This window comes from Lissotriton helveticus, chromosome 8 (assembly GCF_964261635.1).
Source record: "Lissotriton helveticus chromosome 8, aLisHel1.1, whole genome shotgun sequence".
NCBI lineage: Eukaryota > Metazoa > Chordata > Amphibia > Caudata > Salamandridae > Lissotriton > Lissotriton helveticus.
Window position 1 is genome coordinate 44,730,452 of NC_136069.1, and position 22,500 is coordinate 44,752,951.

General features: G+C 43.7%; 2 protein-coding genes across 5 annotated transcripts in view; one reads left to right on the forward strand and one right to left on the reverse strand.

The window, feature by feature from the left end:
- The window catches only part of LOC144772323 (uncharacterized), a 33,458-nt gene extending 32,688 nt beyond the window's left edge, over positions 1 to 770 (reverse strand). For 2 of the 4 annotated variants that reach the window (XM_078656562.1, XM_078656561.1), the window contains exon 1: positions 664 to 738. The gene's annotated coding sequence lies outside the window, so the exon portion shown is untranslated. Of the gene's footprint in view, positions 1 to 663 lie in introns of all 4 variants that reach the window. The other 2 variants (XM_078656560.1, XM_078656563.1) reach the window with 2 other exon arrangements.
- LOC144773705 (uncharacterized) overlaps positions 1 to 22,500 on the forward strand; it is a 195,689-nt gene that overhangs the window by 166,389 nt on the left and 6,800 nt on the right. Inside the window, 5 exon segments of the mRNA XM_078658850.1 lie at positions 7,302 to 7,390; positions 7,393 to 7,464; positions 8,418 to 8,522; positions 12,255 to 12,365; positions 16,218 to 16,328. Of these exon segments, the coding sequence (XP_078514976.1) occupies positions 7,302 to 7,390; positions 7,393 to 7,464; positions 8,418 to 8,522; positions 12,255 to 12,365; positions 16,218 to 16,328 (488 nt within the window).

The window sequence follows — 22,500 nt, forward strand, 5'->3', positions numbered from 1 at the left end:
GGATCTTGTATCCTTTTATGTGATTGGTGGTTGCCACTGGGGGCCATGTTGGAGGGATAGGGAGACTAGTATGTTAACTTTTGCTTGGAGTTTCTGTGGGAGCAGGATGCTCATTAATAATTACTGTGGCAGGAAAGACGGACGGGGAGGTAATATGGGAGTGTACTGTTGGAGAAGAAGCTGCACCTGAGCAAGAGTGGCTGCACTGCTGGGAGCCTGATTTATGTCAGGATAAACTTCAGTTTGTATCGGGCCCGCCTGCGTGCTCGCTCCAATGAGCTTTGTTAATTAACGGTGATGCAGGATTTTTTTTTTTGGCACTTTTATAGCGTGAACTCGACACAAAAAGGTATTGGAGCGCTTTCATGAGCTCCACTTAAATTACACAAGGACAAATCAGTTTGGGGGAGGGGGGTTTACAAGGCGCGTGAAGATGAAGTGATTTGCCTAAAATGACACAAAGTTGATCCGACTCCGAGAATCGAACCTGGATCCCGAGTTACACACTTGGCAGCTCTGGCCGATACGCCACTTTCGTGTGGAACCGAATGTGCTCTCCACAGCGGAAGACAACTTTAAGACATTGTTTTTTGCCCCACGGTAGTTGCACAGTTATGGTGTCAGCGTCATATCACGATGTTAAGCTTTAAAACTAGTCAGTACCTTTGGAGTCCAGGAAGCGTTCTCCGAAGTTGTCCGTCCAAAAGTCAGCGCATAGATCTGCGCCAGCGTCTCTACTGCGCATGTCGACGAGAGTGGCGACTTCGCGCCGCGCATGCGTTGGTCACTTTCTCTACTTTCAGCATGCGCAGATAAGCAGTGTCTTTGTCTAGAGCATGTGCTGTGGATCAAGATCTCTCATTACAACCCAAGGGTGAGTGTCTCTCCACTACGCATGGTGAGGCGAGTGGCGTCTGCAGCGAGCATGCGCAGACAAATAGTATCTTTCATCCGCGCATGGTCAGTGGTATCTCTCCTCTGCGCATGCTCAGTCTCTTTGCTGCATCCCCGCCACACCTCTTTGTGTTGTACAGTGTCATGCCGAGTTGTGATGTTCCCGGCTTAGCTGCGGTGTTCCTCCTCCGTCGGCAGGACTCGGGGTTTATGTTTTCACCTGTGAAATTGCAGGGACACGTGCGGCCGGAAGTCAGAACAAGTGAGTAACGTTGTGTGCAGTGTGTGAACAAGGAGTCCATGTGTAAACTCTCTGCACTTGTCCTCTGGGGACAGCCTACCGCTGGTATTTGTTATTCGTCCCTGAGCACATTGTTGGCCCATTTACTCCACACTAATGACCCTTAAAGTTGTAGTTTGGTGATGGTCAGTCTGCCTCAGGGCATCTCGGATGGAGTTGTTGCCAGGGGTGCTGTGTGAGGCAGTGCGATGGGACCACAGTCTGCTCTTAAGTGCCGCCTAAGCATGAATGTCAGATTTTCGTGTCAATAAGATAGTTTTTTTGATAAGCTAATTGACTCTCTCGGCTTGTCTATTGCTTTGGGGATAGTAAAGTGGGTATTTAACATGCTCAGTACTTTTCATCTTCAGAAAGTTCCCCAGTTCTTGAGAAATACACTGGACCCCCTTAAATACAAACTAGTTGACTCAGGAACCCTCCCTGACAGAAGGTTTGTTTAAGGAAGTAAATACTTCTAGGATATTAGGGTGGGATACAAACTTTACTTTTATCCATTTGCTAAAATAATCCACCAGTGCCTAAGCGTAACCATATCTGTTGTAAGGGCATTCATCAGCCCAATGAAGTCTATTCCAAGCTTAAACCATTGTCCCTCTGACAACTCTACTGATATCATGGGATATTTACATATTTTGAATGTTTGTTGGCATTGTTACACATAGTACATCTGCTAACTTAGATGTCTAAATGCTGGTCAGCTGATAGCTATCAATAGGCCACTCTTAGTTTATCCTACCCATGTCCTTCGGTTCTTCTAAGGAGTCATATCGTACCTTCTTGGTTTGGGGATTTTTAATTCTTTAAAATTCACCTGGTAGACCATCGCCTTTCTGTGCCTTGTTTTAAAGCAGGGTTCTACAATGTCGGTCCTGCAGGGCCGGAGCCATTGCAGAGTTTTAGCATATCCTCATTTAGATGAATGTAGCTATCTTCAAAAGTTATTTGCAGTGGATCTGGCCCTCCAGGACCGACATTGGAGAACCCTGTAGTAGAGCAATTCAAATATCAAAGATTTGATTTTAGCTTCCCACAATGCTCTACCCTCTTCAGAGAGTACTGCCATTCAAATCCCTGTAACAAAGCTGTTTTTGTGACATAGGGACAGAACATAGGAATAAGAATACAAGTAATATACAACATGTATCTCTTGACTCTGCATTACAGTTCTGCTAAGAATAGTTGAAAAAAACTGGTAACAGGGTGGTTAACTCCTGTTTGTGTACTGTCATATATGGCAGGAATGGCTGGGATTCACATTGTTTGAGGTAAGCATCAAGGAGCGATCCTGCCCTGTTCATAGTGGTGCCTTTGAAACAGAGTTAATATGTATTCCACTTTTGTAGTATATATAGTATTTAGGTCAAATTTCTTATTTTACAGGCCTCGTCTCGTCTTTAGTGATGGTTGTTTGTTGTAGGTGTGTGTAATTTGTCTGATGTTTGTCTCTATGTGCGCTTGTAAGTTTGGTGTTTTGCGTTTGTGGGTGGCAGTATCTCCTAATGTTATCTATTAATGTGCCTGTAGCCCATAATAGCCGCGTTGAGGAGGCAGAGTCCTTGTTAGTGATTGTCTATGTAGGTTTCTGTTGGTTGTTTGTATCTGGAGTGCACATTCTCCATCTCTTTGTGGGAGGTGCAAAATGTCTATAATCTGGTTCATATTTTATTAGGCAATGGTCTGATATACCCCACTGTAGGTTTGAGAGGTCTAATAATGCATGTAGTGTCGCATTGGATATAAGAAAGAATAAATAAATCATATCACTTGTACCCAGAACATGAAAGTTTGGGTGTGGGTGTGTTAAACGCCAGGCGTGGATCAGTTAATAATTTGCCACAACATCTCCTAATACTGCTCAATCTCTTGCATTGTGTTTAATGGCGGGGAAGTTCTATCAGTAATCAAATCTATAATCAAGTTCCAATCACCTACTATCACATTTTTTGCTTTCCCTGTTTGTTTTAAGGGCATATGACAGTGAAGATAGAAAGCCTGTTTTGCCTGTATTTAGTGTGTAGATAGATCCCACTGTAAGTGTTGTGTCAAGAGTGGATATGTTTGCAAATTCCTGTTGAGGCTGTGGATCAATCCATGTTTTAAGGACTGTATGTTCAAGGGATTTATGAAAAAGGTATTGCTACCTCAGATTTAAGTGTCACCTGATCTGATCCCTTGGGGATGATGGCAGTCTGTCTCATTTCGCAACTGTTCACAACTCTCCAAACCCAGCCCCTATTCAATTTCTCTGATTCTGAGGGCATCAAGTGTACTTCCTTTATCAGAGTTATACTTATTTTTTGGTCATCAGGAAAGACATCGCCTTCTTGCGTTTTATGTAGTGGTTCACCCTACTGACATGAAAAGAAAGTATAATGAGTGGTGTCCTATGTACCGTATTCCTTCTGGTGCATGTTTAGTTTGTCCCAAGGGTCAGTCATGCCACTCCTGAGGTGTTGTGTTTAGGGCGAGGTTGGGAAGGGGAGGGAACGAATGACTACCCAATGAAAGAAAAGAAAGCACCTAGGTCAGTGTTGGGAAGAAGGGGGGTGGAATATGGGTGTCAGACAGCAGATTATGTTGTCTATCACTGTAGGGGCTATCGGTGTGTAGATCCGGTCTTAGAGTGGGGACCTAGATTTGTCTCTATACCTGGATGAAGTTCCATTGTCCAGTCCTTGTCTAGCGGACTGTTTACCAGTAACTACTGTCAATCGGCTTTTGTCTTGTTGGGTGTATGGTGCATACCTTCACTATCCTGGCCCAGATCTGTCACATTAGGCTGTGGCGTTTCTTCCATGAAACGTCCATGCTGTGGTTCTATGTCAGGTGAGGACAGTGTATCTACAAATTGTTCTAGGTCTTCTTGTTTTTTTAATTTCATAGGTTTGCCATTGATTGCCGAGAGCACCCTAGTACTCTGAACTGTATATCAATTTTATGAACGGAGACCCATAGTGCCTGAATTATTTTTTTCCAGGTTTGTCTCTTTAGAGAAATTTCCCAACACATAGATGTGATGCATAGCATATGGGAGTCACTCATTCTGTTTCCTGGGGGCTGCTATTACTTGTTGTGCCTGGTCATTGCGCAGGAAGCAAAACATCTTGGTTGCTGGTGGAACATGCCTTCTGTGTCCCACACTGTAGTGTGTCATAATAGCCTCTGATTTTGTTGGTCAAGATGTTGCTGTAGACTCAGCCTGCCATCCATAGCGTGGTGTAGCTCTGCCTCCCCGAGTACCGCTTTTGGGTTGTCAGATGCCCTGTGCTTCCAATGAATGGGTGCTTATCCTGTAGGCAGCCGTGGTCACTTGCTTCTACAGCTGCTTGAGACAGGTCTTTATCCAGTCACAACCCAGAGGAACGCACAAACAGCCAATGTACAGGCGAGTTTGGGCAAGCTCAGGCGAGTTTAGGGCTTCCAGACATCCATTGGGAGTGCTGAGAGTAGAGCGTGGTAGGACGCGGTCTGCTTGGTAGCGATCTCAGCTTCCATCCAACTAACTTCCCCGCCCCCGTGGATGGTGTTCATTGTGCTCCCCCTCTCTGCCCCACTCGACTTGTCCTATCTCCCCCAATAATCCTCTGACCGCCCCAAAAAAAACAACCAACCCACAAGCTTGTACAGCCTGCTCTCTACCTGTGACCCCTGCTGCTCCAGCTGACTGTCTGTCGGTTGTTCTGCGCCTGCCACTCCTGCAATTCATGTCACCTCGGCTCGACCCCAGCCCAAGCGGCCCGAGAACCAGCTTGTCTCAGCCCAGGCTCAGTGAGAACCTGGGTCTGAAGTGGCTGGACAACTGCTAGTGTGGTGATGCCGCAATGTGGTCTACTGCCTTGTTGGGAGGGGGGGGGGGCTTGGTGGTTCTGCACTGAAAGAGAGGCTGCAGCGTTAACAAGTACAGGAGCGGTAGGCAAAGTAAGTGGCTACTAAGTGTGGTAGAATGGCCGCTAGGGTTTTGCCTAGTACCACGAAAGCTGTTCAGCTAGGCCAGGGTGCGTTTTGTGAGCTGGTGATTGCTATCCCCCTACCCGCCTTTTGGCTTCACTCCCTTTTGCAACACCTGCAAACTACAATACCAGTAATAGTTGCGCTGCTGCACCAACCTTTATCTGCCTGTTTCAGCTGGCCTCTATGCTATGCCTTACCATCTCGCTGGGAGGCCGCCCGCTTCCTATAAAAGCTTTATTTGCTCTAGTGGCTGCTCCACAGCCACCTCACAGCCATTTCGTATTTCATCTGCATCTTATTTTATCTACAGTGGTCGCCTGGGCCAGATACATATTGGGAAGGACCTTTTGATTATCATTAAGTCCAGTGGCAGTGAGCCCTAAGTAATTAAAAAGTAACCACAAACCTAAATTTCATTAAATCATCAACTACGAGCCATGTTAGACTAGACTGCAAAAAACACACAAATGCACATTTAGAGGATCCACTGACCCATATCTCAGATCTCCCAGATCTCACAACACCTGGTATGACATCCACCGTGGATAGTATGGTCATCAACACATGATCTGAATCTCTTCTAAGTCCCTTCCCTAAAGAGGAGAAGAGCTCGGTGGTCAATCAAGAAAAAATGCTGTCTATTCCTTGTACCTCAAGTAAGGCGCTCTCTGTTGGCATTGAACAGCATATCCCAGCTCCAGATGTCTATATTCAACAACAGTAAATCCCCTCTTTTATTTTGGATGAGTCAAATAATTTAATGAACGATTCTATGAGTAATGGAGGCACCTCATCTGTAGCACTAGCGGTCGAACAACTTGACCAACCCTTTTGAGGACTTCAACATTTCTAATGCCTCAGCTCTATCTAAAGCGAACAAAATATATGCTTTTATCACACCACATTCTATAAATTTGCTAAAACATGAAAATAATGTCTGCGCTCCCAATGACCAGCTTATAACGGGGGGCTTAGAATAAGAGAATAGGTCTCCAAACACAGCCAATATTGAAACACATTCACATTTTGGAGAACATTCAATTCAAGCCTATCTCGTCTGATGAAACAATTACCTAGGCACAGGACATGAATGTTCTGACTCTCCCAGCAAGGAATCTGTCCACTAAATCTGCAGAGGGGTCAAATTCAGATCTACCGAAGGGCAAAAACAAGAGAAGGAGGAAACAAATTAATAGAAAAGAAAATGCAGCGAAAGCCCTTCGTCTAAGACAGACAAATGCGACATACTTTCTAATATTTTTTCTGTCCCAAATACAGCTCCTAGATCCCTATCCCTACATCATTCTGCAGGAGAATCATGAGAAAAGCCCTAGCATAGACAAACCCCCGGCCAACCACTAAGCCGGTTGCCATGAGTCTTAACTCACTAAACCAGTCCTCTTCCCTATAACAAATTTGTATGCCCCTTACAACCCCCAAAGAAGGTTGAATGCTCAGACATAGCTAAATCAGGACCATCCAATCAGAAGAACTCTGGGATAAACCCGATAATTCTTACAACGTGAGGTCATTGACAAGCGACATCCTTCCCCATACCTCAACACTTAACAGCACAAATCCAGTAGAAAGCCCCAGCATTGGTCCCAGAGGGACAAAAACTGTAAAAATTCCAAACCCCCAGAGTGTTAAGACTTCGGATAGCCAGTACTGTTAGCTGTACGGACATGTCCTCTATAAGCAACAAACCCATTTTCTATCCTGAATTCAAGATGCCCTAGGGATAGAGAAAACATTCTAAAACAATTAAAAGCACATAAAGACCTGACTTACTTAAAATGTTCAGACATCGAGGCCATAGAGCTCAAACCCCCAGTTGACAGATTTGGCAGATAAACCACTATTGTGGGACGGGATTTTTGTCCCAAAAGTGATGTTAAAAAATATTTGCGAAATCAAAAATAATGAATTAGAACATCAATATTTGTGCATCTGTATTTAACAAAAATGTATAGCAATTTTTATTTTTCCCTGAGCTTTGTAATCTCATCAGGTCAGGTCAAGATATTACCTCTTAAACTAAAGAAGGTTGTCATTTCTAAAAGAAGGATGGGAATTTGAAGCTCACCATCCAAACTAATTGCTATAGAGTTTGGCTCATTTCACATCCTAATTGAGATGTTTCTGTATCGTACAGGTATCAACATTTCAGGACTGGATGTGTCGACCATAATTCAGAGATTATAGACTCCTGTGGAAACAGACAGAAGAGAGAGCTCTGGTGCACTCCAGAGACAGAGGGGAGAGCACTGACCAGCTCTGCACAGACAAAAGGAAGAGCCCTGATTCATCCAGCACAGGTCAGAAGAACTGGTGTGAAGGTTCGGTATTTCAGATGCAGTGTAAGAAACAAACCTTGGCTTTTAAGAACAGAACATGGTGTATTTTTGTTTTTAAATTAAGCTGAAAAGGATGATGTCTGTTCACAAAAGCAGGGCCAATATTATATAGCATCTTTTTGTGTGTGGCGCAGTGTTGACAGTTCCATGGCACCTTAGCTTGTTGTGTGCAGGCTGATGTCTGAAATGTGAACATACATGAAAGAGGGGGGGTAGTGGGGCTAAGAGTATGGTTGAACATGTATGACACATTAGACGTCTCAACAACAAAATGCCTAAGCACACATAAGAGAAAGTAAAGTTCATGTGAACAGCCAGTTGAAGAACACATAGAGTCTCATTCGGATGGAAGGTAAAAAGTCTTGCGGTAATTCAAATCCAAAATTCATTCCGGATGATTCTTTTCATTCTGTTACAACAGTGAGGGTATGTAGAACAAGCCAGCCGACACGTGTTTCGTCGCTTAATGGAGTAATGCTCCACGACTTCTTCAGGGCAAGAGGCCGGTGATAATTCCAACCTGGCCGGGCTTGATATAAAGCAGATATGGTAATCGGGAACCAGTATAAAGCAAGTAAAACACAAATCGTAGCTGATACTTATAATTGTGATCAAAAACGGATTTGTGCCAGAATGCGTAGAACAACAGTAAGTCGAGGGCGATCCTTCTAGGTAGTGTCTTTTAAAGATCACACATCTGGGTTTAAATTGTGCACTCTAGAGTGTGTTCGTGGCCGCAGAATAGCCTACCGACTTCTCACTTTGGCACAAATCCGTTTTTTGATCACAATTATAAGTATCAGTTATGATTTGTGTTTTACTTGCTTTATACTGATTCCCGAATGCCATAGTACAAAGCCATCGCTACAGTGACTGACTAGAAACGTAATCTTTACATTTCTACATTAATACAGGAGACAAACCCACCATTGCGATGCTCTCAGACAGCATCAAAGAAGAGGTCTGTCCCATGACTGATGAGGACCCTGAGGATATAAAAAACATTCTTAGCCCAGCAGGTAAGCTATATTTTTATACTCTAATTCACTGGACTATAGAATACATAAAAAATTCAAAGTAAGTATGACATCAAACTTCAGGTTGGAGTGACACTGCACAGTCATTAGGTTAACCACAAGTCATGAGTATCGCTGAGCTGACAGAGAAAAAGTATAAATCGTATAGCTGCCGTAGCAGGCTATACCTGCCACTAAAGACTCACTCTAGCGTTATTGGCCCAAGCCGAAGGCGAGGGTCTATATCAGGAGTCTCCAACCTTTTCTGTAATGAGAGCTACTTCTTATCAGTGAAAATCATTGTGAGCTACTGAAGGCTAACAGCTCAGGCATTGTTACCAGACACCCCCATACCCAACGGCCTTGTATGAACATGTGTGCATACGAATGGGATATATTTGTATGAGTAAATGAGAGCCTGGTTCCTCATTCTGCACAATGCATTGTGAGCACTGGATAAATTGTCCAAAGTAAAAGCATGTTGATTCCCTCTTTTTTGTAATTATGGATCAGTGAAAGATTCATTCTTGTATAGTATTAAAATTCACTCCTGTTCTCCAGTGCTGATCAAAGGTTTGGAAGACTGTTAAAGACATTTTCAATATCAATGAATGCCTTGAGCCCAAGGCTCTCATTCTGTGATCACGTGCCATAACCCCTTGGGCGCGCCCGCGATTCTGCTTCTGTGCGGCTGTTTTAATGAGTGGGCGGGTTCATGACGGCCCCCAGCCGTCATCAGCACACGCCCACAGTGATGCATGACGGACGAGGGCCGTCATCAGCATGGAAGGGGTTAAAGCATCCCTGGAAACACAGACCTTTTCAACCTTCTAATCGGAATAGCATTAAAATCTTTCAATCCTCAATACAAACTCAATTATCGCCATTTGAGACTCACACGTAGACCACCAGGAGCATTTTCAATCTTTAAGAATTGCTTCAAGAAACATCTTTAAAAACTGGTCCATTCCGCATATTCTATTTACTAGACATGAGATTACATTATTTTCTGTTATTACTATACCACTGCCGCTTTTCCTTTTCTATGTTTGATACTCTGCAATCTAAGATTTGTTTTAGCATTGTTTCTTCTCTGCTTTGTTATTTATTGTTATTTATGTATGTATGCCAGATCTGGTTTAGGGGTGATGACCAGTCAGTCAGTCTACTGAGCCACAACTGTGGGGCTTGGGATCTTTTGCCTCTGGTGTCCTTGGATCTGTCGTACTGTGGAGCTGCAAAGTGGGCTAAGTACAGCCCCACCCAATCACACTTGAATCTCAGGATAGGGAGTGTGATCTGTCGGACGTCTCTACTGGAGGTAGTGTGGGGGGGGGGGGGGGGGTAGAGAATCATCAGAACTCAATCAGTCAAACGTTAGACCCACTAACTAATGTCCAGCCCAGTGTTTTTTTCAGAAACAACAAGGATTTTATTCACACCACAATTCAATACCATATATAAGGAATATGTAGCACTGCAGGGAAGGTATTCTACAAATGCTATACATTTGCTAACATAAACTTTAGACTTAAGCACCAGTACAGGCTCCCTATGAAGAAATATAGTCGCTTTCCTGAATTCTGTAACTAGTAGGTCAGTCTGTATGCTTTAATTGGTCAGTTATTCCAAGAAGGATGCAATACTCTCAGCATAGTCGCGCCAATTGTGGTTAGCCACGGCCTCATTCAACGTTTTGTTCAGGCATTAACATTATCTGAGGGAGGACTTTGGTGAACTCTGGATCAGGAAGTATGGATTTGCAGTCTTCAGTCTCACGGTGCAACCAATCACTGTTGCAGGGGCTCGTGCCACAGCCCCGCCTCCTCTCTCCGTTCGGCCAATGAATGCTGCAGTGGCGCTGATGAAGGCACTGTGAATGGGTAAGTTCATCACTCACAGCTGGGGGGTTCCTACCTCCAGGCCTTTGGGGGGATATAGTCCTTGGCATGCAGCAACAGTCAACAGAAAGCCATGCTGGCGATTTGATTCACAGGTTCACAGCCTATCTAGGGTATGCAAGGAGGCTGGAGACCCTGGGGCACTCTTAGGTGAACTCCAGGTGCACTCCCAGCACAGTCGCCTTCCTCTGAGACGCTCCTCTGTCCAGGCTCAATGGCTTTGCTTTACCTCCTAGGGAAGACAGCTCCTGAGGTACAAGTCGCTCTTGCCCCCCCTCAGCAGACAGGCAAGCTCCCAACTCTAAGGCCAGACCCACATTTCTCCAGTATCATACGCAGACTTGAGGTGATCGCCTCCCAGTAGACCAGCTATCAATGATACCAGACTTCGATCACAGCATCTCTCCCAGTCCCGTGCAGTGTACCAGTGTTCTTGGTCAGTGAAGCAGCTTGCTCTCAAATCTAAAGATGGTAAAACTGTTTCTTACTGAAAGCAACTTCTCGAACTTCTGTTCCAGCACACGTACTCTTGAATCTGAATGGCAGTAACACCCTGTTCTATGGTCAAGACAAGACACCATCAGGCTGCAGTCTAAGAAGTGTAACAAAGAAAAAACAGGACCGCAGTCTTTTTCATCTATGCATCCAATATCTAGAACAACATGCCTGTATCCTTCAGCACTGCCCCATTGCTGCTCCTATTTAGTAAAGAGTTGAAGACGTACCAATTTAACCCCTTTAGTGCTGCCAACGGTCGTCGCGAGCACTACCTTGCCAGTGCTGCGTACGTCCGTTGGCCGACGCGGCCACACCCGTTTCTTCGAACGTTCAGCACTGGCGCAGAACGTTCGAAGCAACAAACAGGTTAAAGAACACTGCATCCTAATGCACTAACTGTCTACTTATCAGCTACCGCTCCCGTCACTCATTGTGTTTATACTCGTCTCTGCCCTTGTACAGTGTTCCACTGCCTCTTAGCTGGTTTGTGATATAGAAATACAACATACATACATACATACATATGTACAAAAAGATTATTAGAATTGGAACAAAGTGGGAATGTTTGGCTGCCACCTTTATACACGAGTTCCAAACAGAGGATATGGTTCCACTCTCTAAAATTCAGAAATCAGTTTCACATTTCCCTTTCACATTTCATTTTCGGTCTGCAGTGATACACAGTCTTTGTGTAAGTTGATGGTGCACCCAGCAGGCACTGTTGAGGCTGGCTTCAAATACAAGTGCACGTACAACGAGCAGACTGAAGCCATACCACTCTAGGGTACAGATGACTACTATAGAGAAAGACAAGGACACTCCCTAATTTGCAGAAAAGCAGTTTCTACGAGCGAGCTGTATATTCTCTCGAAGGAGAAACATAGTTTAGACAGTAGTCAAGATAATAATAAGACATGGTGCCTGTACTGGAAAAGAAATTGCTGTGATTGTGAAATTAATGGATGTAATGAAGGAAAGAGATGTAAAATCCATCTGTGTGTCAGTGATTTACATCATATGAAACCTACACAGACATGCATATGTTGGAGAGAGCAGAAGGGTACAGAGATGGAGGGGTCTCCTTCTCTTGTGACTATGAAATCAGTGGATTTAATGAGGGAAGTCGGGATGTGTAACCTCTCTGCGTGTTGGTGCCTGGCTATCATCATGCACTGTATACTGAGGTGGATATAATGAAGTGAACTGGGAGGTGACATGAAGAGCTCCTACTGTGTGAAATCGGTGAATGTAATAAGGCAGTAAGGTGTCAGAGGAACAGGACTGTTGCTCTAGTTGCTGACTGTGAAATAACCTTTACATTTCTCCATTAATACAGGAGATGAGCTTGTCATTGTGATGCTTGAAGACAGCCTTAAAGAAGAGGAAGAATCCCATCCCATGGCCGATCAGGACCCTGAGGACATTAAAAACTTTCACCGCCCTGCAGGTAAGTCATAATGTTATTCCTAAATTCACTGAAATATGAAATCAATATAAGGATTTAAAAAAAGATAAATGATATTTTGTACCAGCTTGGACTGTTGCTGTCAGGTTACTAACACGTCTTGGGTATTGCTGAGCTGAGAGACAGAGAAACTATATAAATGTGCTACAAACTTATAGCCTACCATATTAATTTATAATAGCCACTGAATGCTCCCTCCAACGTTATTGGCCTGAGTTGAAGATGAATGCCTATAATTAGAGAGCTGACATTTAATGCTCGAATAGCATGATGTTGCTGCCCGTAAAGCTAGTAGAACATTAGGACCAATTAGGGCTGAACGTCCCAATTACATGTTTTTTTAAATGCTGGCAGGAGAAAAATGTGTTTTTAAACCTGGTCACGGTCCTCTGTATACAACAAAGGCAGAGCTAGCAGAGGCCCTCTAATCTTCCTCTGTGGTAGTCAATGAAAAGGCATGCTGTTGAGATACAGGTTCTTGTTGGCTTCTCTTGGGTACGTATAGGGACCCGGAAGACCTTGGGGCTCTATTGGTCCGCTTGCAAGCACACTCCTAAAGCAGCGCTCTTCTCCTGGGCCGTTCCAGTATGCTCAATATGATAAGCAAACTTAAGGTGATGATGTCCCCTCACCATCCCAGCCCACTGGCTTCCAGCTATACCAGGCCAAGATCACCGCAGCTCTCTGAGTACTCTGTGAAGTACCCCTGCGCTTGGTCAGGAAGAAGCTTGGATCTGGAAAAAAGTGGGATTGTTTGGCTCCCATCTTTATCATGAGTTCCAGACAGGGGATGTGTTTTCACTGTTTAAAAATCGGAAATCAGCTTGGTGCGTACTCAAGCTACATGCAGGGATGTGAGTGTGGTGCGTACTCACGGTACATGCAGGGATGTCCGTGCAGGGTCAGGGAATGGCATGTAAACAAACTTTACTATGGTGAATCTCCGGCCATTGTGCTTTCACTTTGAACCAATGAAATTGCTTGTGTAATACTTTAGATTAAAAAAAATAATTCTGCCACCACCGTTCTTAGTATGTGTCCTAATTGACGCAGACTGCTTAGTGTCCACTAGAGAGTGCGCTTTTGACCCAGTTCCTACCCTCTGAGCTAGGGTCTGGATATTGTGGTCCATCCGGTGGCCTCGGTGTACGTGCAGGATTCTGTGTGTGATACTGTCAAAAAACAATCGGGATACCAAGATTACATGCAGTTTGCTTCCTAAGTGCAGGAGTGCATGTCAGTTTACTATGATGGGGACATTCCCTCCGAACAATGTGCCTGTCTATGTATGTGGTATTTGTATAATGCAGGCTCAGGCAGAAGGCGGTGTTGCATTGTACAGGGTGAAAGCCAAAGATGTAGACACTATGGGATTGGAGGAGCATCTGTTTGTTTATGATTGAAAGTTGGCTGTTACTGCAATGTGATGTGATGGTCTGCGAAAAGGTATATTCAGCTCTTTCGTAAACTGGAGCAAGGTTGGGGCAGATATGTAACGATGAAATTGTTGGAAGCTGGCTCTGTATTTGGTGTTCCACTAGGTGGTTCTACCGTGCACAGAGATCCCCCAGAAGTGTACAGGGCTCAATCCAAACCCAAAGTGCTCTATTGGTGGTAGTGTTGGCGAGCAGCCTTAAGCATAACACAGAGGAGTGCAAGACATTTATTGCACACACTTAGACCAATAAGAGACAAACAACTCATAAAGGAGATCCACACCAATTTAAAAAAAATAAGTTTCGAGTTTTATTTTTAGACCAGATCTTTGCAAAAAGGTAAGTACGTTAGTCAGAAAAATACTTTAGTCTTTTAAAAGTCAACACAGTACAATTTTCAAACAGTTCACTGTTATCCTATGGAGGAAAACAAAAATGCGGTTTTACAAGTAAGTACCCAACTTACAGTTCCAGTCTTCAGGGGTTAAGGTCAGCAGAGGGCAAGGTTCAGGTGAGCACAAAGTCTGAACTCAATCGGCAAAGGGGCGGCCAGGAGCTGAGGTAAAATTCTGTGATATGCTCAATGCGTTTCAAAGGAGACTGGCGGTGCTTGGAGCCACACTACATGCAGGTAGATAAATCAATTGCAGGGGGCTAATCATTGGGGGTTATAGCAAGCACAGGGGGTGGGGCACAAAGCAGCACCAAACATACACCACCTGCGGCACAGGGGTGGCCAGGCGCAGGGTGCAAATACAGCATAGAGCAACCAATGTTCTTCAGTGGAGAAACTCGGTTGAACAAACAGGCTGCAGGCATCGTACTGGAGGCTGCAGGAGGGTGACAGGCAACAGCAGAGGTATGTTGAGGTGTTGGGGGTAGTAGGGGCACCGTCGGTTCAACTCAGGGCTTCTAGTGCAGTGGTGTTCTTTTATGTTGTATTCTTCTTACTGGAGCCGGTCGCAGTGAGGGAGAGCTTCTGGATTCAGGTGTCATCATGGAGTCCAGGAGGAGACAGCCATTGCTGGGCTTAAGGTCAGGATCGCTGGGGAACCTATTCTGGATCAGTGGGCAACATGGACACGGGCCAGAGGCGTTGGGTGCAGAGTGGGCAGGACTCGATGAACCAGAGTCCTTTGTGTAGGTATCTTGGGGTCAGATCCGCTGTCCTCGGCAGTCTCTGGTCTTTGTAGAAGAACAGGCAGTCTTTCTCGGGTTCTGGAAGTCGCTGACTGCAGGACAGGAGTCCTTTTCTTTTGCAGGGTCTTTGAAGCTAGAGATAGACCGGTAGGGCTGGGGACAAGTCAGTAGGCGTCTTCAGGCTTCGCTGCACAAAGTCTTCTTAGTCCTTCTACTTAGGTCAGCGGGAGCTAGTTTCCAGGTCTGCGGGAGCTGCTTAAATACAAAATTTAGGGGCGTTTTATGGTAGTAGCAGTTAGGGCCAATGGGCACCTTACCTGATGTGGCTACACCCTCAACTATTTTTTTTTTTAAATAATTTTTTGCAGAGTTTTATATAGCGCAAACTAGACCCGAACCGAATCAGGTATCAGAGCGCTTTACAAAGCACCAGTTACGTTACATGAGGACACACTTTCATTTAGGCACGGGGAGATTAAGTGATTTGCCCAGAATCACAGGAGGTTTTTGGCGTCGTTACCGAGACTCGAACCCAGATCCCCAGGTCCGAGGTCGAGCGCCTTAGCAGTTAGGCCAACCCCTCTCCCCTATGCCATTCTCCTGTGGGAGTGGGCATAATCCTAGCCCTGATTGGAGGAGTCTCCCCATCTTTAAAATGGCAGGGACTGAAAGATGTGCTTCACTTCGCCTCCCTCACCTAGGGGTGGAGCTGCCAGAGGTGGGCACACTTTTTCTTCTTCCAAATATGTCCACACCTCTGGTATAGTGCACCCTGCCTTAGGGCTTGTAAGGCCTGCTAGAGGGGTGACTTACCTATATCATAGGCAGTGCAAGTTGACATGGCAAGTGTGCCATATCGATTCTGTTATTTTGTTTGCACCAGACCATGCATGCTGCAGTGGCAGTCTGCAGGGCCTAGGTGAGGGGTCTCTAGGGGACCCTCTTCAGTCCCAATGCAGTAGGTACCCAGGTACCATTTACTAGGGACTAAGAGGTGGCACAGAAGGGCCAATTGTAGAATAGTTTTAGGGAAGAAGCACTGACATGGGGGCTGGTTGTCAGGTACCCTGTGCACTACAGTCAAAATCACATAAAATACCAGGCAAAAAGTGGAGGCTAACCATGTCAAAAGAGGCACTTTCTTACAGAAATCATTGAGTGTATTGAGAGAAGCAGGGAGGTGACAGGAGTCTTAGGTCACAGTTCTAGTTCCAGATTCTGACGGTGAAATCAATCTTTTGTGTTTCCTTTAATACAGCAGAAGTATTTACGATGGCGGTGATCTCGGATAGAATTAAAGAAGAGGTGGAAGTCTATCCTGTGGCTGATGTGAACCCAAAAGAAGTAAACAAATGTCACATCCCTGCTGGTAAGTTAAAATTGTTATACTTACATTTTCTAGAATGTGAAATCCTAAAAAGGAGTCAAAGGTATCGAAGGTACTGCGCCTTAGTTTGGAGTGACCATGTTCTTGGGATATATTTCCTAATATTAAAGTCTGGTATCTAATGTTAATTAATGTTATGCCTTCTCTGATATTACCTGTGGCCCACACCACTCTTCAGATATAAGAGATGCATCTGGCTAAACAGTGTTTAGACTATAGATTCCTAACCAAAACTTAAGCCCAAGAACAGATCATGAACTTCAGCTTCAGGGTCAGTCATCGACTAGCAAGACCAGCTTTATATAGTTCTCAATTTCCAAGTCCTTCTAGCTACTGAGTGGGAAAACCCCTTAAAGCGAGCCTGCCCTCCATGTGATGTCCTGTGTCAACTCAGTCACCTCTTACAGAACTTCACAGCATGTGTATACTCCCAGTGATATCTGAAGAGTGGTGTGGGCCACACGAACATCAGCACAGAGTGGAATAAGTTTCTTGTCTCCTGTTGTCTCGTTGTCCATATCAGTATAAGAAAGTGAACGGGCAGGAACAGAGATCAAGGGTATGATCTCCTGCAGAGAAGATGGTTCCTATTCCACGGCTGTTCAGGATCCTGAAGAAGTTACAAATATTCACAGATATGAAAGTAATTCATATTATTTTTACTACCAAGAATCGTGAATATAGAAACCACAAAAGGATTCAAAAGGGATTGATAACATTGGAGTGACGCTGTCATTAGGTTAATAACATGTAAGGGATATTGCTGATCTGACAGAGAAAGAATATAGATCTAATAACAGATATAATCACACAGCAGCTACTGAAGGCTTTTCATGGCAGTTCGTTTAGCAGGAACCTTTCATTTATGAAGAGTGGATTGCCCTACTGAAGATTGCCATCTACACTATCGTGGCATCCTAATATCGAGGATAGAATATCAAGGGACAATATATCGAAAGGTAAGTGCTGATGGAGAATACAGATTTACTATTCCTAACTTCATATCTACGTACCTTAAAATATGTGTACGGCATTGGTACATATACGTGGAGTTACTTATAGAAAATGTAAACTAAGGTGCCTGTCGATATTTTATTTTTGGTAATATACCCTTAATATTTGTCCCATTGATGTTGTTAATTCGATAGTCAGGGGACACACCGGGAGCATGGAGATTAGATAGCTACAAATATTAGCAGATTAGGGCTACCAAATAAATAGTCATGTAGAATCTGCTACTATATATGGACTCCATCAGAAGGCCCTGTGCAATCCTGCAGCAGGAGAGGGAAAGGTTGGCAGGAAGAATGAGGGACAGATTGAGGGAGAAATAATTAAAAGAATATATTGACATCACAAAGCACGCCACCACACTGACAAACCTGGTTTGACATTATGCTAAAAGCATTGTAGACATCCGATAAATTATGTCTAGAAAACTTGTAGACTCTCCCTTGTTGGAGATGAGTAACAGTGAACATTTGTTCATACATTTACTATTAGAATGCACTCCTGTGCTCAAGAGCTGGTCTCAGATTTGGAAGACTATTGAAAGCATTTTTAGTATCAAAGAATGCCTTTAGCTCAAGCTTCCCTTTCCTAGATTATTTGCTTTAAAGCTCTTGTATCATCTCAGACCTCTTCGCCATCCTGGTAGGAATAGCACTAAAGTGTACTACTGCGTATTGGCAACAGCATCAAACTCACTGCATAAATAGCGGTGGAATATGCTTCACATCATTCAGCACACAAACCGATGGCAACTTAATTATAATTGCATTTCCAAACAACTACACTCAGGCTCTAGGGTTGCAATGGGCCTTCTTATGGACTCTGTATATCGCAGAGTCTGCATGACCTGCTAGCCCAAGCTGCTATTATAGTCTCCGAGAAATGTGGGGAATCAGTATTGGGGGCATAAACATTTATAAGAGTTATCAGGGAGTCCTGTGTGGTACAAATTATAATAAAGTATCTGCCCTGTGGATCACTATGCTTTTGAAAAGGCTTAAAGTTTAATGTATTTTTTTATAAGCCCCGCTATGCCTCTCTCATAAATACTGTAGGTGGCAAAATATTATGCATGGCCCCAGTCCTCAGCAAAAGTGCAATTCAGTCCAGCATTGAGGTGTGTCTTTTGTAACATTGCAACCTCTATGCCATGTCTATTCAACTACATTCTCATCAATCTCTGCTTTTTGTAATTACCCAGCCCCCTGATGTTCCATGATAAGACCTTAATTGCCCTCACCATAGGAGGCAGTAGTATCAGGAACTTGGATCAATAGATTGTGCCTATTTGAGCTAATCCGGATGTCCAGACGTAAAGTTGCTATAACCAAAGCCCAGAGCATGTAGTGCTAGTGTATTCCAAACAGGACAAAATCACCCACCCACCTCCCACACTAAGCACCCCAACTGTCAGTAAAAAAATCAGTTTTTAACACCTCCGTTCCCCAAGTGAACAACCTACAGCTTTTAACACAAGGGGAGCCCTCACTGACCGTCCACATGTCCCAGACAATTTTACTTAATATCAATGTATATGTGTTGGTATCAAAATCTCTGTACCCTATTTATGAACAGTATCGTAGGGGTTCATGAAGACGGTCACCCCTTAATAGACACAGAGCCATCTCTCTGCAATCCGAAGAAATAATGAAGAAGGCATTGTAGACCCTATTAGGTGTCACCATTGAACCTGTCTGATCCTCAGTCCCTGGGGGGAGAGAAGTATTCCCATCCTCTACACCATGTGGCGATCCCCATATGTTGTTGGTCATAAACACCAGTGTTGGTAGAAACCGCCTTTGCAAACCGCTGAACCCCTTTTGGGTTTAAGACTATTTTCGTACAGTCCTGATGCTGAACCTCCAACTGAACTGGATACAGCTTTGTATATCTAATGGTCTGTGGTCTGAGGATCATCTTCATGTCTGAAAAGGCTTTCCTCGCTTCATGAACCGCAATCGTGAAATCAGTATAGAAGAATATTTCACTGCCTTGATACCTGATGTATCCCTTCTCTCTGGCTAGGCGCACCACTGTATCGCAGTCTCGATAATTTAGTAGCTCGGAAAAAATGGGTTCTCAGGTGGGCATGTAGGGGGGCCTTGAACGAGGGCCTTGGACCAAGCAATCTTAGCACCAACTCCACCACCAATAGGGTTGAGAAATTGGTGTGATTGAAAAGGTCCATCAAGAGAACAAATATTTCTGGCTTACCCATATTGGTGGATTCAAGGAGACCTACTATGTGAATATTATTGCTGCGCATTCACTCCTCAAGGTCTACTTTCCTCATCAAGACTACACAGTTGTCTTTGCAAAGTATGGCTAGCCATTTGCAAATCCGGGGTTGTGTCCTCTAAGCAAGAGAGACACCATTCTGCCTCTTCAATGCTGCCTGCACAAGCTTCTGGGCGAACCATCAGGCAGCTCTACAAGGATGTCTCTAGCCCCAAAGCATGTAATTCCTGTCGGATGACTCATACCAGAGGCGATTAGGCAGCAGGAGCTCCTTCTACATGGGCTCGTGTACAGCCACAGAGCTCCTTATGGATAGGACCCCCCTCAAGACTCCGTCCTGACGGTGCAGCTTTCTGTGGGGTGTTAATCAATCCATTCTTTGTCCCCTCCTCCCATGTTTTGATAGGGCAAGGCAAAGTTGGATGGCAAGTGATTAATGAACTGTGGCATTGAGGATCAAGGTCTCCGCCAGAGCAAACTATATTGGTGAGCGGTTAGCCACACCCCCATCCTCCAGACATTTTGATCTTGGATACCGGGCATAACAGGGCACTGTTGTTGATTGTTTTTAAGTGATGTAGCTAGTCTTGAAGGTGGTAAGTGAGCCAAAGCAGTTCTTGGAGAATAGAAATTAGTCAGCCAGATTTTCCAAACCTTGTTGTGTCTTGCCTTTCTAAGTAGAACACTCTGCAGAGAAATGACATGGCGTTTGCGCCTCTGTCAATTTGAGGCAGGACCAGTGACTGGATAGCAAGTCTGCAAATGTCCTCAGTGAGTAAAGTCTGTGGAGCAAGGATATCTGATGCCAGGTAGTATTTGTCTTGTGTATGGTGTGTCTTAAAGTGAAAGGTGGCGTTGATGTGGAAACCAATGGACCTGCTACTGTAGACATGTTTTGGCATCAAAATGTATTTTGTTGTGCCTTTCCTGGACCTTGTGTTTGTCTTCATTGCAAAAAACACTGTCTTGATTGGGTTCAGTTTGCGATGTAACCTTGTTTGACCAGTTTTGTGTGCAGAGCTTCAGTTGTGTAATATCTTATCTGCATGTGCTCTTGAGCGGGAACAGGAATATTATCCATGTATGTGTGGACACTGATCTTTTTTGCCAGCCATGGAAAACTGCTAGGGGGTTTACGCACAGGATTGAAGATCACTGCCAGACTCATACTGCGTTTATCGAATATAATACCAAGGTCACTATAATGATCCACTAATTCCACTTTTTTTATTATCAACCCACCATGTTGTATTACACTTTATGCTTCTTAACAGAGAATATTTGAGTCCATGTAATTGACTGAAAGCTGCTGTCAAAGAGAACAGCATATCCAAGACTTCAGGAATATATCACCGCCACTTCTTGCCAAATGTATCCTGCCTTTCATCAAAACTGCCAGCGGATTGGCTATACAGTGATTAAATAGCAGTGGTGTGTTTACAAAAAAGGCTGGGTGAGTTTTTAGTTTTTTGGGACGCAGATGCAAATTCACCCTTGTCACCAGGTGGTTCTGGTCCTCAGACCTGGGTGACATTACCAGTTTCCAACAGTGTGGGCAGATTGGTAGTTAACAAGTTTCTTACTAGGAATCCACCTGTTTTTTCTAGTTTACCTATGGAGTGGATTTTTAGTACAGTTTGGCTGCATCGTCTTTAATGTCCAAAGATATAATATCACTGACTTTTTTGTTATATCTGTTCTTTCTGTATTGACTAAAACCTCAGTAAATAAAAAAATAAAAAATTGATCGAAAAGAAAAAAATTAAGATTTAAAACGGACTGTTCTGTTAACATGTTTTCTTAAAATTTGAGAAAGTGTGGCTTCCTTAAGAAGTATTTTATAGGATGCCTTACTGTACATATTTCTCCAATGAACATTTATTTAATCAGATGTACTTTGTACTAAAATCAATTAAATAGCAATATTAATATTAGACTCCATTCTTTTTAACTTGTCTTGCAATGTCGATAACTTGAAAGGATTTCCTCACATCTCTTTATTGGAGTGGCAATAGTTCATTCTCATCCACCTAATTCTACACATGATTCTGTAGTTTTTTAGCTAACGTCTTTGATGTGGATCAATAGAAGTAATTGAACAATTGGATACTGGATGGACTCAATACCCTTTTTAAACATTGGGTCTAAAATGCTTTGGCCCAGATGCATCAAGCTAAAAACCGCTCGCAAAGGGGCAGATTCTCAGAATCTGCCCCTTTGCGACCTGTATTTTTGCATTTGGGATGCATCATCCCAAATGCAAAAATCGCAATTTAAGAAATCGCAATATTGCGATTACTTAACTTGCTATCGCATTTAAGGAATCTCAAATTGGGATTCCTTAAATGCAATGCATTAAAGTTAAAAAATTAGGGATTTCGCTAATAGGGGGAGCAAATTACCATGAAGTCGAACTTCATGGTAATTTGCAAAAACTTTGAAAAATGCACTAAAGTGTATATTTCAAAGTTCCATTTTACACACAAACATGCCCTTAGGGCATGTGTGTGTGCAAGATGTACCCATATGCAGATTTCAGGGGTGCAACAGGGTGTCCTTTTGACACCCTGGCACCCTTGAAATTGCAATCTCAATTTGCGATTCTCTAATTGAGAATCACAAATTGAGATTGTCTCCCATTCATTCCTATGGGCCTCTAGGCCTCTAGGCCCATAGGAATGAATGGGGAGGTATTCCTTAATTGCGACTCACAATTTGCGAGTTGCAATTAAGGAATTTTAAGAAATCGCTAATTTTTAAGCGAGTTCTTCATGCATAGCATTTTGCTATTCCTTATTAGCGAATCCTTATTTTTCGCTAATAAGGAATCGCAAAATGGATGCTTGATGAATCTATGAGTTTGTCTTCAAGAACTCCAAAATGTTTAACTCATTAGTGGACTTGC